The 18,300-nt window shown below is 40.4% G+C and overlaps 1 protein-coding gene across 1 annotated transcript; it reads left to right on the forward strand.

Moving 5' to 3' along the window:
- Window positions 1-245: 245 nt before the first annotated feature.
- si:ch211-14c7.2 lies at window positions 246-16,822 on the forward strand. The gene is made up of 5 exons (XM_046075031.1): window positions 246-2,909; window positions 7,483-7,682; window positions 11,346-11,467; window positions 13,202-13,316; window positions 14,465-16,822. The coding sequence occupies exons 1-5, from the start codon at window positions 287-289 to the stop codon at window positions 14,594-14,596; spliced, it is 3,192 nt and encodes a 1,063-aa protein (XP_045930987.1). The 5' UTR covers window positions 246-286; the 3' UTR covers window positions 14,597-16,822.
- The last annotated feature ends 1,478 nt before the right edge of the window (window positions 16,823-18,300 follow it).

The following is an 18,300-nucleotide window of genomic DNA, read 5'->3' on the forward strand; positions in this document are numbered from 1 at the left end:
TGTCCAAAAACTCAGATGTTGTCAGAATGAGCTGTTAAAACATGAGATTAGCAAGAGAGTCAGCTCTCTCTTGCAGGGTCAAGTAAATAATTCCTCCTCAGTCCAGATGAATCAGTAAGAAATTCTAGAAATTATTTTAGCTTTTTTTCCCAAACTATGATCTTTTTACCTTTTGAGCTCTCACGTTGTGAATCGAGAATACACTCTTGATCGTGCAAGCGTTCCCTCTCACCTGACAAGCTACATTTTAACAAAGGATAAGTGAGACATAACCAATAAAACATAGATGAGGCCAATAACGAGTACCATGCTCCAGCAGAATAACAACAACAACTACCCCTGCCTGAATGTGTCAGGCTCCAGCCGCGAGATGCTCCAAAAGTGCTCCAGATCTTCTCTGCCCTTCCCCAGCCGACTGGAGCTGGGCCTAGGTGACCTGCCGCTAATCAGGGGCCTCCGTGCCTGGGCCCTGTGCTCCAAGAACCGCCGGAAGGCTGGTGGGCTGCTTGGTGGGGGACAAGCCCACACAGCTCCCCCTGCAGGCCGTGGGGTTTCAAATTCCTGCCACAGGCCTGCAGATGTGTACCTCAGCGGGGAGTGGGGTCGCATGGGGTACGGGCTTCCCTTGGGGCTGGATGCAGGGCAGGCTGGGATTGGCGCTTTGGTCACCGTTGCCACTCTAAAGACCTCAGAAGGCAGCGGGAAGACACAGACTCAATGCCTCTTCCTCCGGACTGAGAAAGGGAGCTGTTTGTACTCGACAGCTAAGCCCGGTTCTGGTGTGACTACCGGTTCAGCCTCCAGCGTGGTAGGGGGATGGCTGAGAGGGAAGACAGGAGGAGGAGGAAGCAGAGATACCCCAGCCGGGAGGAGGGACCATGGGCCAACTCCGGCAGCACAGACCGGAGCAAACCGGGTTAGAGTGAGATCAGGCCGGAGGTGGAGGAAGTCCTGTAATGCAGCATGCCGGGAGAAAACAGGCGTTAGCAGAGAGAGGCAGCAGAGCAGCAGGGAGGGTCCTGCTGGAGAACTCACTCTGGAAGAAAGGCAGGAAGAGCAAGACAAAGGAGGCCTGGACAGTAAACAGTTTCCCAGCCCACAGCAGGATACCAGGAGAGCCAAACAGGAGAAAGAAGGAGCATTCAGAAGTCCCAGATGCTGCCACAATGCTTCTTCCAAAACCTGTATTCAGTGTGGACGGCAAGTACAGAGGAGGGACAGCCAGGATGAATACGTGGGAGGTGAAAGTCCAAGAAGAAGCGTCCCAAACAGGCTGAACAGTGAGGGTAAAGGTATGAGAAAGGAGAGGCAAAAGAATGACGAGGAGGAGAAGGGAGGTCTCTGCAAGTTAGAGTCGTCTAACTCTGTTTTGGCTGTACCAAACCCTGACCTAGAATCCAACCACTGTCACCCAGAATCCCACCGCAGCTGTGATGTTAAAGAGATTAGAGAAGGTGAGAGCAACGAGGAGCTGAAGACACAAACCTCTCCCAGCAAGGATGACGGTTCAGAGAAAGAGGAGGATGCAAACTCAGAGGTTATGAAAATACGTACCGGAAACAATGATTTCAGTCATCACCATTCTGGCCAAGTGACTGATGACTTTGCATCAAGGCATGACAGATATTTTGTGGACAGAAAACTAAGTGAAAACCCCTGTGAAGAAATAGCGGCTAATGTAAATGGATTTTCTGATCGTGTGGAGACACATCAAGAACCAGAGAAAGACATGGACGGTGTGGAAGTTGAAGAGGACGTAGGGAGCATTAATCAGACTTTGGGTGAATTCTCGGTCTCTGTCTCTACTTGCCCTGGCTCCATCAGCACTGCAGTCTCACCTGAGCTCTCCTCTCCTGTAGAGGGCAGCACCTGCAATGCTGACCATGAGACTTGTGGTGTTCGGAGAGAGCAAGGGAACAGCAGAGAAGATCACCTAGAGGGGTATCAACAAGGGGTAGGAGACCCTGGGATCATGGGTAAAGAAGAACTGGATGTTTGCAGATGTGATCAACAAGAGCTGAACTGTGTGGCTGAGGAGAACAACACTGTGAATGATAACAGGAAACCTCCGTTTTTCTTTAAAAATGGGGAAAACAGCAGCCAGCTAGATGAGAGAGAAGCTTCTTCACCTCTCGAGACAGACAGAAGGATCGTAAAAGAAAACAGTTGCATCTTTAGTACAACTGAGCTGAACGGAGCACAGTTTAGAGATGAGATTTTGTGGGAGAATATAGGGGAGAGAGTAAATCCAGAGGAACGGGGTGAAGCTGGGGAGATTTGGAGGAGGGAGTGCACCTGCAGTGGGCTGAATGGTGGCGATGGTAAAGGTGATAAGGAAAAAGAACAACACACTGCGGATGACATAAATGACAGTACCATACAGGAAGATGATAATAAAGAAGTTATGATAAACTGCGCACTAAAAGAAAACTGGAGGTTACAAGAGTCTGCAGACGGATGCAGGGGAGGGAAGATACAGGTTGGAAACACCTGTGGACAAACAAGCATCACTAATGTTGAAGCAAATGTCGAGACCAGCACTGATGTCACTAATGTTGCCTGTGCTGATCCCTCCACCTCTCCCACACTCTCTCTGGCTAATCCTGCCTCCTCATTGCCCCCATTGGGATCCATGGCAACCAGCCTGCCCTGTCTGGAGGCGGAGAAGGAAGGGGTCGGAGTGACGGCAGGAGACGGAGAAGGAGGCCAGGGAGGGAAGAGGAGGCACGGGAGAGAGCTGGAGGAGCACTGCAAGGAGGAGAGGGGCTCCACCGTGGCCACTGAGGAGGGGAGGAAAGAGGAGGAGGAAGATGAGTTTGGAATATTCATGCAGGCGGAGGGAGAGCCCGCCTGGAGCGAGGGATCCAATATGTCTGCCTCAGTGCCTTGTGGGAGCAGAGAGAGTGTTGGTGAGTTTCCTGGCTGTTTTTTTGTTGTTTTTCTCTCTCTCTCTCCATTTGCTGGCTGGCCTTCCCCTCCTTCTCTTTCTTTCTCTTTTATTTTCTCTCTGGCCCCTTTAGGCACTTTTCTGTTTGCCATAGACATGGGACAGGATCTTTTGGTTGAAGTTGACAAGGCTGACATTAAAAGGCTTCAGAAGGAGAGCAGAGTATTTTAAAGTACAGATTTAAGACATAAATATCAGCACTTTCTGTGTTGTTGCTGGAGAGTTGCAGAGGATTAGTGCATTTTTAACCTTTTGTACAGTTTCAGGAATGCATATACACACACTCTGTTTTAAAAGGGCCATTGGGTTTTAGCGTTTTTGCCCACTTGCTTCAAATCACTCTATTACTTTGACTCTGTCACAGTTAATCATCTCATCATCATAATCTGCAAACCATGCTGTCAGAGATTTGAATGGATTTTTCCTGTTATTACAGTATGGATTAGTAACTGCAGTATCATTATGAGGTTATCAAGTGGAGATTTTTAAAATCAGTCTACACTTAAGCTGCTTCAGATGCAATTATGATGTAACACTGACAAACGACACTGCAGACTTCATGTTATGGAAAACACATCCCGAGCAAGTTTCGAGAGTATGCTGAGTGGGAGGTGCTATTTCGAACGCCCCTCTCTCTAGAAGTAATGGTCTCAATCATTTTCCCATTGACAATGTTTTGTGACTCACAGTTGGACACATCTGCGGCTTGGATCGACATGAAATTCTCCCAATTAAATCATGAGTACAAAAGATGAACAACTGCGTTAGAAAATATTTGTTTCTTTGATAATAAAAAGTTGAAGGTACAAGCCAGTGCACATAAAAAGACTAGTTAAATCCACTAAGGTGCATTTGAGCAAGCTTGGAATTATGTTTGTGCGCCACTATCCGCCATGCCAATATGCCAAAAAAAAACGATTTCTTAGAAACAAAGTTGAGATAATTAAAACTGTAAGCCATAACATAAACCTTTATGATCATTCAATTTACATGAAGAGACACATGTTTCTATGTGAATTAACATTGGGAATGTAGTTTGACGAACATTTTGAAATGGTAATACAGAATGGTGGGAAGCACTTCCTGAAACCGGCAGCTCCCTCCACTAACTTGTGGAAACGAGTGAAACTAAATGGCTGACAGGTAGGAAAAATAAATCTAGAACTGTGTAATCAAATATGTATGATTTGTTGCCAAGGAGCTAAAACTCTCAAACACACTGGTATGGTCCTTTAAAGCAAAAACTACTGAATAGAAAATATAGTAAAAAAATAACGTCTTTCACAGCGCTCTGAGCAAGAATGTCAACTGAATGACTAAAATAATAATCTGACAATATAAAACCAACTCTTATGTAGTCAACATACTCATTACGCAGACACACATGCATCTTTGACACTTTTTGTCTTTTTGTTTTTCTCTAACAGCCAGTGTTAATCAGTCCTTATGTTCCTTCATTATGCACTCTGCTAATCACCTAAGCCCAGTTTCCACTGCAGGGCCTAGCGAGGCTAAGCCGGGGATTACTCATTCATTTCTTCTCAGTTCATCCACCTAAAAACATTTCTGCGATTATTTGAACATACTGAAGATTTATCAGTGGAGATTTAATTAGCAGAAATTTTAACTCCTAAATGGTCCCTTCACCAAAATGATATATATTTTTGCACCTTTAGTGGGCATGCAGATTGTTTAGGATTAATTTGAACAGGTTTGGCAGTATTCCCATCCCTCTTGATAATCCTCAGTTTTTATCTACAGTTTTCATAGGGACTATTTCTTTGGTTGAATTCCAATGAAAAGTGTCAGTTTTAAAGTGTCATTTTTGAGTGCACACATAGGCACATCTTAAACAAACTGGAATTCATCTCCACTGTATCGGGGTAGAGGCAGAAATGTGTTTTTGTAATTTAGGTGATCCAAACCCTTTAACTGCACCCCATATATACACTTTGATCATTTGAAATGCATTAAGGCAGGTATTATCCCCGTTTTAACCTCGCTCCACTGGCTTCCTGTCCGCTTTAGGATTGATTTTAAGATTTTATTGCTTGTTTTTAAATGGGTTGGCACCTTCTTATTTATCAGAACTTTCACATACCCACACTCCTGTCAAAGCACTGATTTCATCCAATCAGATGCTCCTTGATGTCCCCAGATCCAGGTTAAAAACGAAAGGTTTTTTTCAGTAGCTGCTCCTAATCTTTGGAACAGTTTACCTGTTGAAATAAGAATTGCTCGGACTGCTGACACTTTCAAATCCTTGCTAAATACCCACCTCTATTCATTGGCCTTCAAACAGTGTTGAGTATTGACATTATTGACCTTTTCTATTTTTTTGTTGTGTATATATTTGTTGTTGGCGTGGTGGCGCAGTGGTTAGCACTGTCGCCTCACAGCAAGAAGGAATCCCCGTGTCTGCGTGGGTTCTCTCCGGGTGCTCCGGCTTCCTCCCACCATCCAAAGACATGCGGACTAGGTTGATTGGTGACCCTAAATTGTCCTTAGGTGTGAGTGTGAGTATGTTGTTTGTCTATGTGTGGCCCTCCGATGGATTGGCGACCTGTCCAGGGTGTACCCCGCCTTTCGCCCGATGTCAGCTGGGATTGGCTCCAGCCCGCTGCGACCATGTGCGCAGGATAGGCGGTGGACGATGGATGGATGGATGGATATTGAACCTGGAAAGCACTAGGTCAACTAGGGTTGTTCTTAAATGTGCTACATAAATAAACTTGAACTTGAACTTGAGGTATTGCTTTAATGTCACTGTAAAAATCAAGTCTGCATTAATAGTTGTCAAAGTTAACCCCTAATGTAACCTAATGCAGACTTTATATTCACTGTGATGGATTACACATTTAATCAAGTAATAATAATTGTTCATATTATACAGAAATGATGAGAAGGCAAGTCCTGCTTGGAATCTAAACAAAACACAATAATGTAGTTGTGAAGTAAAATATATGTGATTTGCAGTAAACTGCCTGAAACATATAAAGCTGCAGGTATGATCAATACAAAGTTATGTCTCTAAGTACGGTATTTAGTTTACTTATTGTAGATCTGGATACTGGAAAAGAACATAACTTAACACTTTTGATCTTGTGATAAACATAGAGAGTCACTTCTTGCCCTGGTAAGCACCATTTTGCCCTGCAGTGGAAAGGTCAAGTTCAAAGTTTATTTATATAGCACATTTACAAACAGTCACTACTGCCCCAAAGTGCTGTACAGATACAGAGAACAGCATAAGATAAAAAGCATAATAAATAGCCAAATAAAACCCTGAATATGGCAAAAACAATAAAAACAGACAACAGATAAAAACTATACTTAAAGCAATAACAACTATAAAATGTCGTAGCTCAGCATGTGTTAAAAGCCAGTGCAAAAAGATGTGTTTTTAAAAGTGATTTAAAGCTCTTAATAGAGGTAGCTGCCCGAATGTTGAGAGGAAGAGAGTTCCAGAGGACCTGCTACTGAAAAAGCTCTGTCCCCTCTGGTTTTCAGTCTGGACCTTGGACAGTCTAAAAGCAACTGGTCAGTGGACCTAAGTGCTCTGACTGGAGTGTGCAAAATCAGCATGTCAGATAAATACGATGGTGCCAGCCCATTAAGAGATTTAAAAACAAACAATAAGATCTTACAATGGATTCTATAAACGACATGGAAAGGAGACTCCAGTCCGTCCTGACCTGAATTCCTAACCAATCTCTCATTCTCGCTACATGGTATTAATCATTCAGAGTTGGGTTAAGGGAAGGAGGAGGAGGCAAACAGGGCCTGGAACTCTAAGCTCCTTTCAGCCTCAGGTTATGGGCCAACGGGTGAAAGATAAAGTCACACAAACACACACTCACACAAAGACGATGTCGGATAGACACTTCATGCAACGTCTGAGCAATGGAAGGTAATGTAGGAAGGCATGAAGGCAGCAGGCATCAAAATGAGACAGATATTCACTGAAATGTTTCCTTGTGAGATATCGTAGTATGATTAAGTCAAATACACAAACACAAAGACTCCCTATAATAAAAATTTAATAATTAAGGCAACCACACACATCTATACAACTATACACTGCTGCTGAAAAAAGAGAGCCCAGGTTTTTTGGGATGCTACGATCCCACTTTTTCTGATACCACAGCTCAGGGTTTTAGGTTTTGGTAACTACATAGCACGTCTGAAGTATTGCTCATACTATAAAATTCATCTTGGGCTTTAATAATATTCTTTAAAAGGTTTATCAAAGTTTGCTATTATAGTTTTATAGTAAGTAGACATTTTAAAATAACATCATAATTGCCCATGTAGCTGGGATAGTGTGTTGTTGTCTATTGTTAGACATCAGCTTTTCTAGCTACTACACAAATCTATCCGACCCCTTCAATGCAATGTAGGTTTAGTCCGTCGCGCATCCAGGTCATCTGAATGAGGGCAAAGTCGACTGGAAACATGACAGCTTCACTGCACTACAGGGACATCTACAACAGAAACTACACTGTATTATTAACCGTGTGTGTGTTTGAAAACAGCACTTGGAAACCATGCCATCACCGGGGAGTCGACCCACTGGACACCAGGCTGGGCGAACAGCTCGTTCCACAAATCAGACAACATCTGGACAGCCTTTCCTCAGGATTCATCAGATGAACGTTGTGACGTCGTGGGGCAGTGGTGGCCGACCAGCGCAGCGGAGGAGAGCAGAGACAGATTTTTGACCAATCATAATCTGGTATTGTTATACTTTTAAGCTCAGCCTCTTTGAGATGGCTTTCTTTAAGTAGAAATTCACCCTCAGATCTTCTTTCTGTTTCAATTGCATCCATTTCTCTGAGAATTCACGGACACACTCTCTATTATTAGTTCATGTGATTCATCAGCGTTGTGTCATTGTAGCCAAGCTGCTTTTAGAAATGACTGGTTGTGAACGCCTGGTTATGACTGCTATATCACTGACCTGTGATGCTGTGTGCATTCCAAGAGATATTTGTGTTGTTATTGAGTCCCCTGTGGATCATATGGTAGAAAGAAAATCTTGTGGAAATCTGTGTGCGCAGATTGAGTGTACAGATTAAAAGAGTACTCTACTAATTCAGCGTTGCACTCATGTAACATCATCACGATGTGATCACGATGGTCAGTTAAAAAAATCAATGCGGCAGAACCAGAGATGTCATCTTTTTAATGACATACATTTTTCTATCTTGTCAACATTTTAGTTTAAGATTCAGTTTTGATGTGTTAGTACTGTTTAATGTAGCCTAGAGCTGTTAACCTCAAGCAGAGATGAGGAGTGGGCTACTGAGGTCTGGTAAACTCACTTCTTTCTAACTCCACACCTCCGGATTTTTTCTTTCAAACCCCAACCGATGATGACTCACTTGAATTAATTTATTAGATGTCGCTCTGCTCCATCTGGAGCCACAAAAGGCTTTATACCATTTTTTTCACATATGCAGTTTTACTGCCCAACACCAGTAAACAGGCTTTGATTTGTAAAATCAGCACACTTTAATAAAACATTCAAAAAATTGATAAACTCAGTCTACTAATCTGTGCGCACGGCTTTCCACATAATTTTTGCCTAATCTTTGACCAATTTAGTAAAGATAAATGTATTTGGGATACAGTCTTAAAATGTACTTAAATACTGGACTTTGCTTCAGCCTGTTTCATCTACTTCTACATCAGCTAATAAATCCTTTAACACAGGTGTGTGAGACAAAGACAGGTGTGTAAACATACAGTAGCCAGCATTTTTGATAGTTCATGAACATACTAGTTAGTTGTTCTGGCTGCTTTGCTGATTGGTCTGTGATGCTCCCATCACTGTAAGAATTTGTATCTCTTTGATGATGAATTACATTTATATAGCGCTTTATCATAGATACTCAAAGCGCTTCGCAGTGAAGTGGGGGGGACGCACCTCAACCACCACCAATGTGTAGCACCCACCTGGGTGATGCATGGCAGCCATTTAGCGCCAGAACGCTCACCACACATCAGCTTGATGCCCTGTGGTGGATTCCTGTTGAATGTTGGTACAAAATGGTGACTTTAGAGATGCCCTTGTATTTTTATTAGAAAGAACCAATTTGTTTAAGTGACTTTATGTCTAAATCCTATTGCTTTGCCAGATCTGGCCCAGCCTTTGGTTCAAACGTAATTTTAAAATACAGATATTGTTTGGTAGCAAATGGCTCATAATTTGGGGCTTTAGCTGGCCTTCTGTTCAGACATAGATTGAACCCTCAGGCTCAGTTTGAGTCTGGACTGTATTTTTTTAAGTATGAGTCAGACTGAAATTGAGAGACAGAAAATCGAAGGTCCCAAAGTGCCAGTGGTAAGTGCAGAGGGCAGCTAATGTTGGAGGCAGATTGCTCCTGAACCTATAGTCAAAGTAAAAAATGCTATAATATTGCTTTAAGATTGCTTTAATAAAACAGGTGTGTCTCAGACACTTCAGTGGTGCCATTCTAGTGTATTTAATTTGATCTCTTTTTCTCTCTTTAAATTGAAATAATGACCCACAAACAACAACTGTTTTCAGGCTTTCATACCCACTAGCTCGGCTAAACCCTTGCAGTCACTGTGCTGTAAGAATATTTGAAATAAAGAATCAACTCTGAGGTGTTTGAGGTTGAGTTACTGCGATTGCTTTAAAGTCTTTGTGCCACTAGTTTGGGCTCTCATGACAACTTCTTCTCACTAAATGCGTTGACAGGATGGCTGCTGGCTGCAAGGCTCCTGAGACTCTCAAAGTAAATCAATAACAATGATAAACATACGGTATATGGAATGTCTTTCTGTTTATGAATCCAGGCCGTGTTTATCAAGGCAGCTGCAACCCAAAGAACCACTATACCCTAGATGAGTCAAAAATAATGTGGTCATTATTTATTTCATTTAATAACTATATTTGTCACTTTGGAGACTTGGGTATATCATTTAATCTGTATGTACTTGAAGCCATGTTTTTTTATTAATATTAAACAAAGCCACACCGAAAGCAAAAGTCCATTCCTGCGAGTGAAAATCCATTTTGCTAAACCGTGAATAGTCCTAAGCTCTTTTTGCCTGTTTGTACAAATATATTTACTGAGACTCACTGTAAGACTTCAGATATAAGTCAGGTCAGTGATTTTAATCCGTCCAGAGTGCATGTCAGGGATTTTTCACCCTTCCCACAACCTTGTAATAATTACAGCCCTAATCACCTACTGTCCTCCCTTAATTTAAGTCTGGTCTGCTGTGTATCTTAGTTTTTATACTCAGAGATAGTAGATAAAGTATTTTTGAAAGTCCTGAAAAATCACTTGTTCACATTAGTTAAGTCATACAATGAAGGAAAAAGAAAAAACCAAGACAACAAGACCTGGTTGGTCCACCACTTCAGATCAGATTAAACATCTATATCTACTGAACAGCACAAAATACTGTAAAGACATTTGTAGCTTTTAGATGATGTATCCTAATTATTTTGATCATCCTCTTACTTTTCCTCTAGCGCCACCATGAGGTTGCCTTCGTGGTTTTGATTGAAATGCCAATTAGCAAACGTTAGCATGCTCACATGTTAAGCTACGATGAACATGGTAAACATTAAACCTTCCACACATCAGTATGATGTTGTCGTTGTGAAATTAGCATTCAACTCAAAACCCTGCTGTACAGCCTCATAGAGCCTTTAGTGTGGCTGTAGACTCTTACACACATTAATCAACACCATATGTTACCTTACTTAATTTTTTTTTTAATTATTGGATGCAGGTGTTGATTAAATCTGAAGAAAGTCTAATCATTTTTTTCTTGACTTGGTCAAAACTAAAACCTCCTCAGCAGAAATAATTATGAGCCATGTTATACTTTTTTACCATGGAAACACATCTTATGCTGACATAGCCCTGGGGGTTGGGTGACTAAGTTTTTAGACTTAACATGACTCAGTATTTTGTAACTCACATTAGACCAGTCTAAGCACTCAGTGTTTTTTCTTAAAAAAATGTTTTAAAAAAAGAAGCAGGAATTGCAAGAAGAGTCTCCCAGTGGACATTAACTGCAGTGAAAAGATGCAGATGAATAATGAGCTCTACTCAAAGCTGCAGGGAAGGAGAGTGTCGGGAGAAAACTGTTTCATATGCTCATAGTGCCACAAAGAGCTTTTAAGAAAATCAAGTATTAACTTCAAATGTGATGAACTGAAGAGGGCTGCAAAAAATCTTTCTGGATTATGGAAGAATCATGTCTCCTGGGTGGCATGTTTACATGTTTTTACTTTTCCAGTTATTCTATGAGTATTCTGTTTAACTGCTCAGGTTAAAAAAACACTATTCTTGAAATCTTCTGACTCTCTGATGCTGGAGGAAGTAATAAGGTCTCTGTGTCTCTTCTGTAGGCGGCTCTCTTTGCTGGAGCCTTCCCCTCGCTGCCTGGTTCGTCCTTAAGTGACTCTTGTGACCTCGATACTGTTCCCACACTGACACAGCTCCTAAGAGGCAAAGCCAGTCAGGACCAGGGGTAGGTAAACCGTCTCAACTGTGTCTGTTTACGTAATAGGATTATTGTGATTTACTGTACATCAATTGATCTGCTGCAGCATTCCCGGCTGTGTTGACACATTCCTCCAATTTGTAATAGCATACATCAGAGCTCACAGATAAATCCTACATGATGTGCACTTAATCAGCTATAGGAAAATGACATTGAGGATTCTTTCCTTTCAGAAGCTCGTATTTATTGCAAATCTGATATGGCATGAACGTAGCAACGGTACAGCTAGTTAGCCTGCAAGTGTGCAACAGCTGAGCAGTTTAACGAAGATTACACTGGAGGATAAATATCTGTTTGCTAATGTGCTTTATTAAACCACCAAATTGATCATTGTGCAGTGTATTGGGATGAAATAATACATTTTCAATGGATAGTTATTCATTCAAGAGCAGTTGTTTAATAGTATATAATTATAAAGTGTATCACCAGTGTGCAACAGTGTGCAACAGTGCTAGTGATTACTACCTAAGTAGAGATTAACTGTGACACTTCATGAGTCATGTTTTGTGAATTTTCAGTGTCTTAGAGATGCCAGCCAAAGTAGTGACCATTTCTGCCTGTGCAACACTGTTTTGGTTTCTGTGGGTTTCTTTGGGTTTCATCTAAGCCGGAGTTGTGCAGTGAAACCAGGAGTATATGGAAAGAAATACATTTGATGTTTTATTGAAAAATGTATGTTGGAATTAAAGTGGTTTGTGGTATTATGTATGGATCAAATACTATGTTTTTTGGAAAATGTAACAAATTATGGCCACAAAGTGGTTAATATAGTAGACTGCACCTATGAAAAACAGAACATGGATTGTGTTTATGATTGATTATAGCTTGGTAGAGTGCGTAAGCTGTATTTTCTTTGACGCAAATTTGGTTTAACCAATATGGTTGTTGAAATATTGACATTTGTTTGTTGGAGCAGCCTGTTACCGTTTCATACAGTATCATCAGTTTTATCCACTAAATGATTAATAAACTGCTCACATAAAGCATCAATATCAAATGACGCATTAATTCTCCAAGAAATGTCCTAATGACATCAACATGACTGATTCTAGGTTCATCATAGAGTTTGTATAAGAAAGGATTTATTTAATGCTAGAGTGCGGGAATTTTACATATAATGAACATCCGTTACATCCCAGCCCTTGCCGAGTTGGTTGCTGGTTAAGCCTCTCACCACCAGGTAAATCTCTCTATATTCGCAGTGTAGCAGATTTTTTAAGTCTGGTGTCTGTGGCGAGCTTCCCGTGCTGGCAGACTACTAGTTTTTAATCTAATTTTATGACAACCAGCAATGATTGGTTTGCCAGAGCTGAAAGGGGAGCAACGTAGCAACAGCTGCAACTCAATGGTGTAATTACTCTCAGTATCAGAAGGGGGAGACAGAAGTTCCACACTGCAGGTTTAAGTCCTTCACAGTGTCCTCACTTAGTGATCATTTAGGTTTCAGTTATCCAGCTTTAAAACATTTCTCTTTAAATGAAGTCAGTCTGTCTTTGACCTTTCTACACGCCACCTACTCATCATGTGAAGCTAAAGTAAGTGTAGATATACTAAAGATAATATTATGGTATGTTTTACACACAGTCTGTATCTGATACTGAATTGAAGAAAGCAATCATTTAAAACAAATTAACATCTATCACTCTGTCCTTCCATTTAATCATTGCTTCCTCTGTGTGTTGTTCATGTTTGATCCTGCAGACTGTTGGACAGCTTCCATGACTTGAACAAAATGATTTGCCAGAGATACAAGAGAGCTAATGGCGTGTCTCACGACCTGCTGCTGAAGACTTTACACCTGGAGCAGCCACACACTGTGAGTAAAGACTTTAATTATTCCTTCTGACAAACGAAGGAATGGCAGTGCAGCAGTTTTTAGAAAGAAAAAAAGTCTGTTTTGTGGTGACGTGTGTCAGTGTCCAGCTCTCTGTTATAATGTTTCTAATGTAACAGTAAATGCTCTACACACACTCATGTTCTCTACACATAATTATTAGCACAGAGCACTTAATGTTCAATTTCACTTTGGGAAGCTTCAGTGTCAGCAAATTGTGTTTGTCGAGGCAGCCTCTACAGCATGTTAAATGAACTGATAGTGCTCTTTTGACTGACGGCCTTGAAAACTGCAGCTTCATTCAAATGAAGTGACCACTATTACATGCAAAACACTCCTCACACTTCACAGTGGCAGATAAATGAACAGACCAGGCTGGTTGGTTTCACAGTTGAACCAAACCATGTGAGAAAACTACAGAGCACCTGCAAAATATGCAAATGTGAGTTCTGCAGGGTTGCAGAGCAGGAAATACCACACTGTGTGAAAGGTCCCTTTTTTATTGTTTCATCTCTGAATCTTAACTATTTCTCACTAGATGCAATATATGTTAATTAATTATTGAGGTAAATTACAAGTTAATTTGTCTTTTACTGGCACAATCTGCTAAGCCACATATTGCCACCTAGTTACTCCAGATATTAAAACAGGCAACACTAACTTATATTTACAATGGCAACACAAAATATAAATATACTAACATATAAACTGACGCACATAACCTCATAACAGCCAGAAAGACAACTTTTGTCAACTTTTATTTAAACATGTCTTTCGGTACTTAAGGACAATTGAGGGGGACAGCTGTTCCTGACATCTAACTGCAAGCCCTCTTAACAGTAAATAAAAAGTATTTGCAAAGTAATCATTTGCATTAGCAAAGTAAAGCGCTGTAACTAACAATAATTTTCATTATCGATAAGTCTATTTTTTTTATTAATGGTTTAAATTGTGAGAAATTAATGAAGAATGTCCATGTCCATCAATAAATTGTATGTCGACCGACAAATCGCTTAATAACCTCGTCACCTCAGAACGTGTGGAGTAAACCACTGGGTTGTGTTGCCGATTTTAGCAGGTGTTCAGTAGTCTAATATCACATCTGCATTATTGTGTTCTTATTTTTGCAGGAAAGCAGACCTGCTCCCCGGACAGCCAATCGCCGTCTCTCCCCTGGACTCCCCTCAGCCAATGACCATGCTCAGAACGCTGTTGCTAAGCGACGGCTGTCGTATGACTACAATAGAAACATCATGGAGTAATTTTTGAGGGTTCAGCTCTGGTTGGACTGTGATCAACCTGACAGAGCAGACAAACAACTGGTTAAGAAAGACTCTGGATTCACATCATGTGTGCTATCTGCTAGTCAAATACTGAATGAGCTTTTGGCTCTTTGCACAATCCGTGGTTATTTAAGCCTGAGCCAGTGAGAAGACGTAAACTGGATGAAAATGGAGCGATTCACTTCAGTTGTGTTTCAGAAGTTATCTCCTCCAGTTCCTGCTGATGTATACTGGTGGAGTCTTTTCATTACACATGTGCCACCTTGTTCACCACCACCACCACCCTCCTATTTTAAATTTCTTTTTTGACCCCAATGACAGTAGGTTGTCAAAGATTGTTTGGAGGGTGACAACCTGAAATTAGGTACTCGTCACCACTTTTGAGGAGGAGGTAAGAATATTATAATGTCACCACTCCAACCCTAAAAATGTCCTTCCTGTTTTTTTATTATCTTAAAGGAATATTAAAATTGTACCTAAATAGAAATATTCTCATGTCAGAGCTTCTCTTTTGGCAGAAATTGTCTCATTGTTTTAAACTCAATGCAATATTTTTAAATATCACATTTTCTGGGTTAATTCCTGACCATTGCATTCATGATTTTAGAATGTCAGCGCGCTTGCTTACTAGCTTAGCTGTATTGATATAGGCAACAATGGCTAATTTGAACATGAAAAGTCAGCTAGGCTCCTGTAACTAGCTAACCTTGATCATTTTTTGTGAATGCATATTTCCCCCACTTCCCTTTCTCTTATCTTTTGCCTTTTGCAAGATATGAGACGATATCTTATTCAGAATATTGTCTCTTCGACTCCCAGGAGTTGTCTAACTCAACCAATGAGATTTTTTTCTTCTTCTAGAGCAGCTCTGCCAGAAAAGTTTGTAGAATTGATGTGTTCATGTAATGTGGAAATGGAAGAGAGCAATAAGTGCAACGGATTTCTGTTTACATACATTCATTTAAATTATATTACTGACACCGAGCACCGAGCTGCAGTTTATGATACCCTTTGGGTGTAAAAAAGAAATCATTTCTATTTTCCACATTAGCACTGAATTAGTCTCTGTGAAGGAGGCATTAATGTTCGCCTTCGAGCAATTCTGTATTATTCAGTGCCAAGTCTGATGAATTGGATCTTTCATAAAAACTATATTTATACAAAGTTATAATTACAAATACAATTACATCCATATGATATGAAGGCCACATAAAACTTCAGCCTGCTTCCCAGAATTTTTTTTTTTTGTTTTGTTAGAGAAAAAAAACAGGCTCCTTTTTTGCTGTCACTCAATTAACATGCTGGGTTGACCTTACAGCTGCTGGAAATCTTCAATAATATTGAAACATACTGTAACATCTCCCCCCTATTAAGTTTTCCACCCACACAGAAACCTGCAGTATAAAAGGCTGCACGGACGCCAACTTATCTCTACGGATGTTCAGCCTTTTGTCAGCCCTTTGTTTTTGAAAGACAGAAGTAACAGAACATCATGTGATCACACTGGAGAGCAAATGTGGGTCCAGATGAGATGATTTTGCAAAGCAATGCATGTGCTTTCATTGTGTATTTGTTACAGAAAAGCCAATGATATCAATAAATCTTAAAATAATTTTGGTTCTTCGGATCAACAAGTTCGTCTTCCAGTTAGTGCCAACAGGAACACCAATGAAAGTGCCAATGTTCACGAGGTTATAGAAGCAAAGCAGACACATTCAGGAGGAAACGTTGCCTCTTGACACACTGAAGTGGACTCAAACTAAATTCTTGGCATGTGATATTTCTCTCTTTTTTTCATTGCCTTTCTGTCTGGCTTCCTGTCTGCCTCTCTCTCTTTCAGTACGCTCACAGTTGAGTCCACTTCACAGGCAAAACTTGAATCTTGCTGCCAACAAAACAATATTTTTACAAGAATATTGTTCACATTATGACCATGTCAATGATGCACTGTACTGTATTTTTAATTTAGACATACTGTTACCTTAAAAGGTTTATTTCGCTCTACATTGTATATTTCACTTGTCAACTCATTTGTGATGATGTTCAGAAACAATCATGTGTTTGCGTGTCTGCCATTTGTGCAAACTTCAAATTCCTGAAAAATAAGAATATTGAATATTGAAAATGAATATTTTCTGATCTGTTCAAGTGGAGTAGAAGGAGTTGTCGCCTTGTTAACTAATGTAATAAAATGATAATCTGTGATGGCTGAGCACTTCCTCATGACATACAGAAGTATGTGACGTGTTCATTTTAAAATGAGATATCCACCAACTGACAAGCAAGATAACCAGCGCAAGAAAAGCTATTTGCCTGAAACAGAGGAACATTTTGGAATCTGATTAACTGTCTTTTGTAAATGTGGTGGAACGAACATGTCCTTCCTAAATAGAGCTATCTTTTTTAAATGAAATAATATAGATATAAGAACCCAACATTTAGCTTATGTGGTATGGATTCACTTCACGGCCAGGAGAGTATTGTATTAAGATAGATTTGAAGTTGACCTGGCATTATCCAAAGTTTTTTTTCTATTCTAAGTCAGCCAGCTTTTTCATGTGCCAAATATGAAAACAGTGTTTTGTGTTACTACTGCCACATAACAAACTGGAAAGCACTAACAGAGTGAAAATCATTGGCCAAGGGAGCACATTTCTCTAAAACTGTTCATTTAAACCCTGAATCTGTTTTTTCAATAGCTTTTAAAGTCTGGTTTTAAAATCTGGTTTCAGACCTGCATTAACATATACAAATGATATACAATCATGCTGGTTCAGTATTCAGACTTTGTATAAGGTTGATTTGTGCAAAATTTCATTAGAGTCAAACTCATGACCAAAGAGCTAGGGGAATTTAATGTACTGCTGTAGCATCACGTATATGTGAAATGCCATAAACATTTGCAGGATTACTTAAGACTGCTGACTGATGCACCAACTATAGAAGATTTGGGGAAACAGTCACAGCAAAATAGCATGCTATGAACCAAATTGGATAAACTCTGGAAGAGTGGTTTAAAGAGTTTGGAAAACAGCTGCTAAGCTGGTAGAAACAACCTGGTCACAAGCCTACATGTTTAACTTTAGGCAAACAACCGCTATCACCACCTGACTATCAACACACAGTGGCAAACAAAAAGATGAAAGATCACATTGTGACATCTTTAACTGTGGCTTGTTAAGCAAAGCACATGTTGTGTAACATGTTATGATGCACGTTTACATGTGCAGTATTATTTCACACATGTTTGTGTGAGCATGGCTTAAGTTTACCTCTACGGATATGACTGCTACTGATGTTGATACGTTTTATATCTTTAGATTTCATTGGATAAAGGTGACTATACAGTGATATATATATATAACACAGTTGCAGGTTTGGTGGTTGGTCTGCAGTATTTTTCAGGATATTCCACCATATCAATGGCTGAACACGTCGACTGGTACACATTTTAATAAAAAGCCAACATCTCTCCCCAGCGAGATCAGTGCAGCAGCTCTGTGGTCCAGAGAGAGTTAAGCACTTTATTTGCTGAGTCAGAGCAGCTGTCTGCCTGCCACACCATGATAACAGAGCTTTGCACTGTGTAGTAGAGAAAAGGCTTATGGGCAGTAGACTGCCCTGACTTTAACGTTTACACTGCATGAATCAGCCGCCCTTTACATAAACACCATAAACAAGAC

Source organism: Micropterus dolomieu, linkage group LG17, assembly GCF_021292245.1.
Source record: "Micropterus dolomieu isolate WLL.071019.BEF.003 ecotype Adirondacks linkage group LG17, ASM2129224v1, whole genome shotgun sequence".
NCBI lineage: Eukaryota > Metazoa > Chordata > Actinopteri > Centrarchiformes > Centrarchidae > Micropterus > Micropterus dolomieu.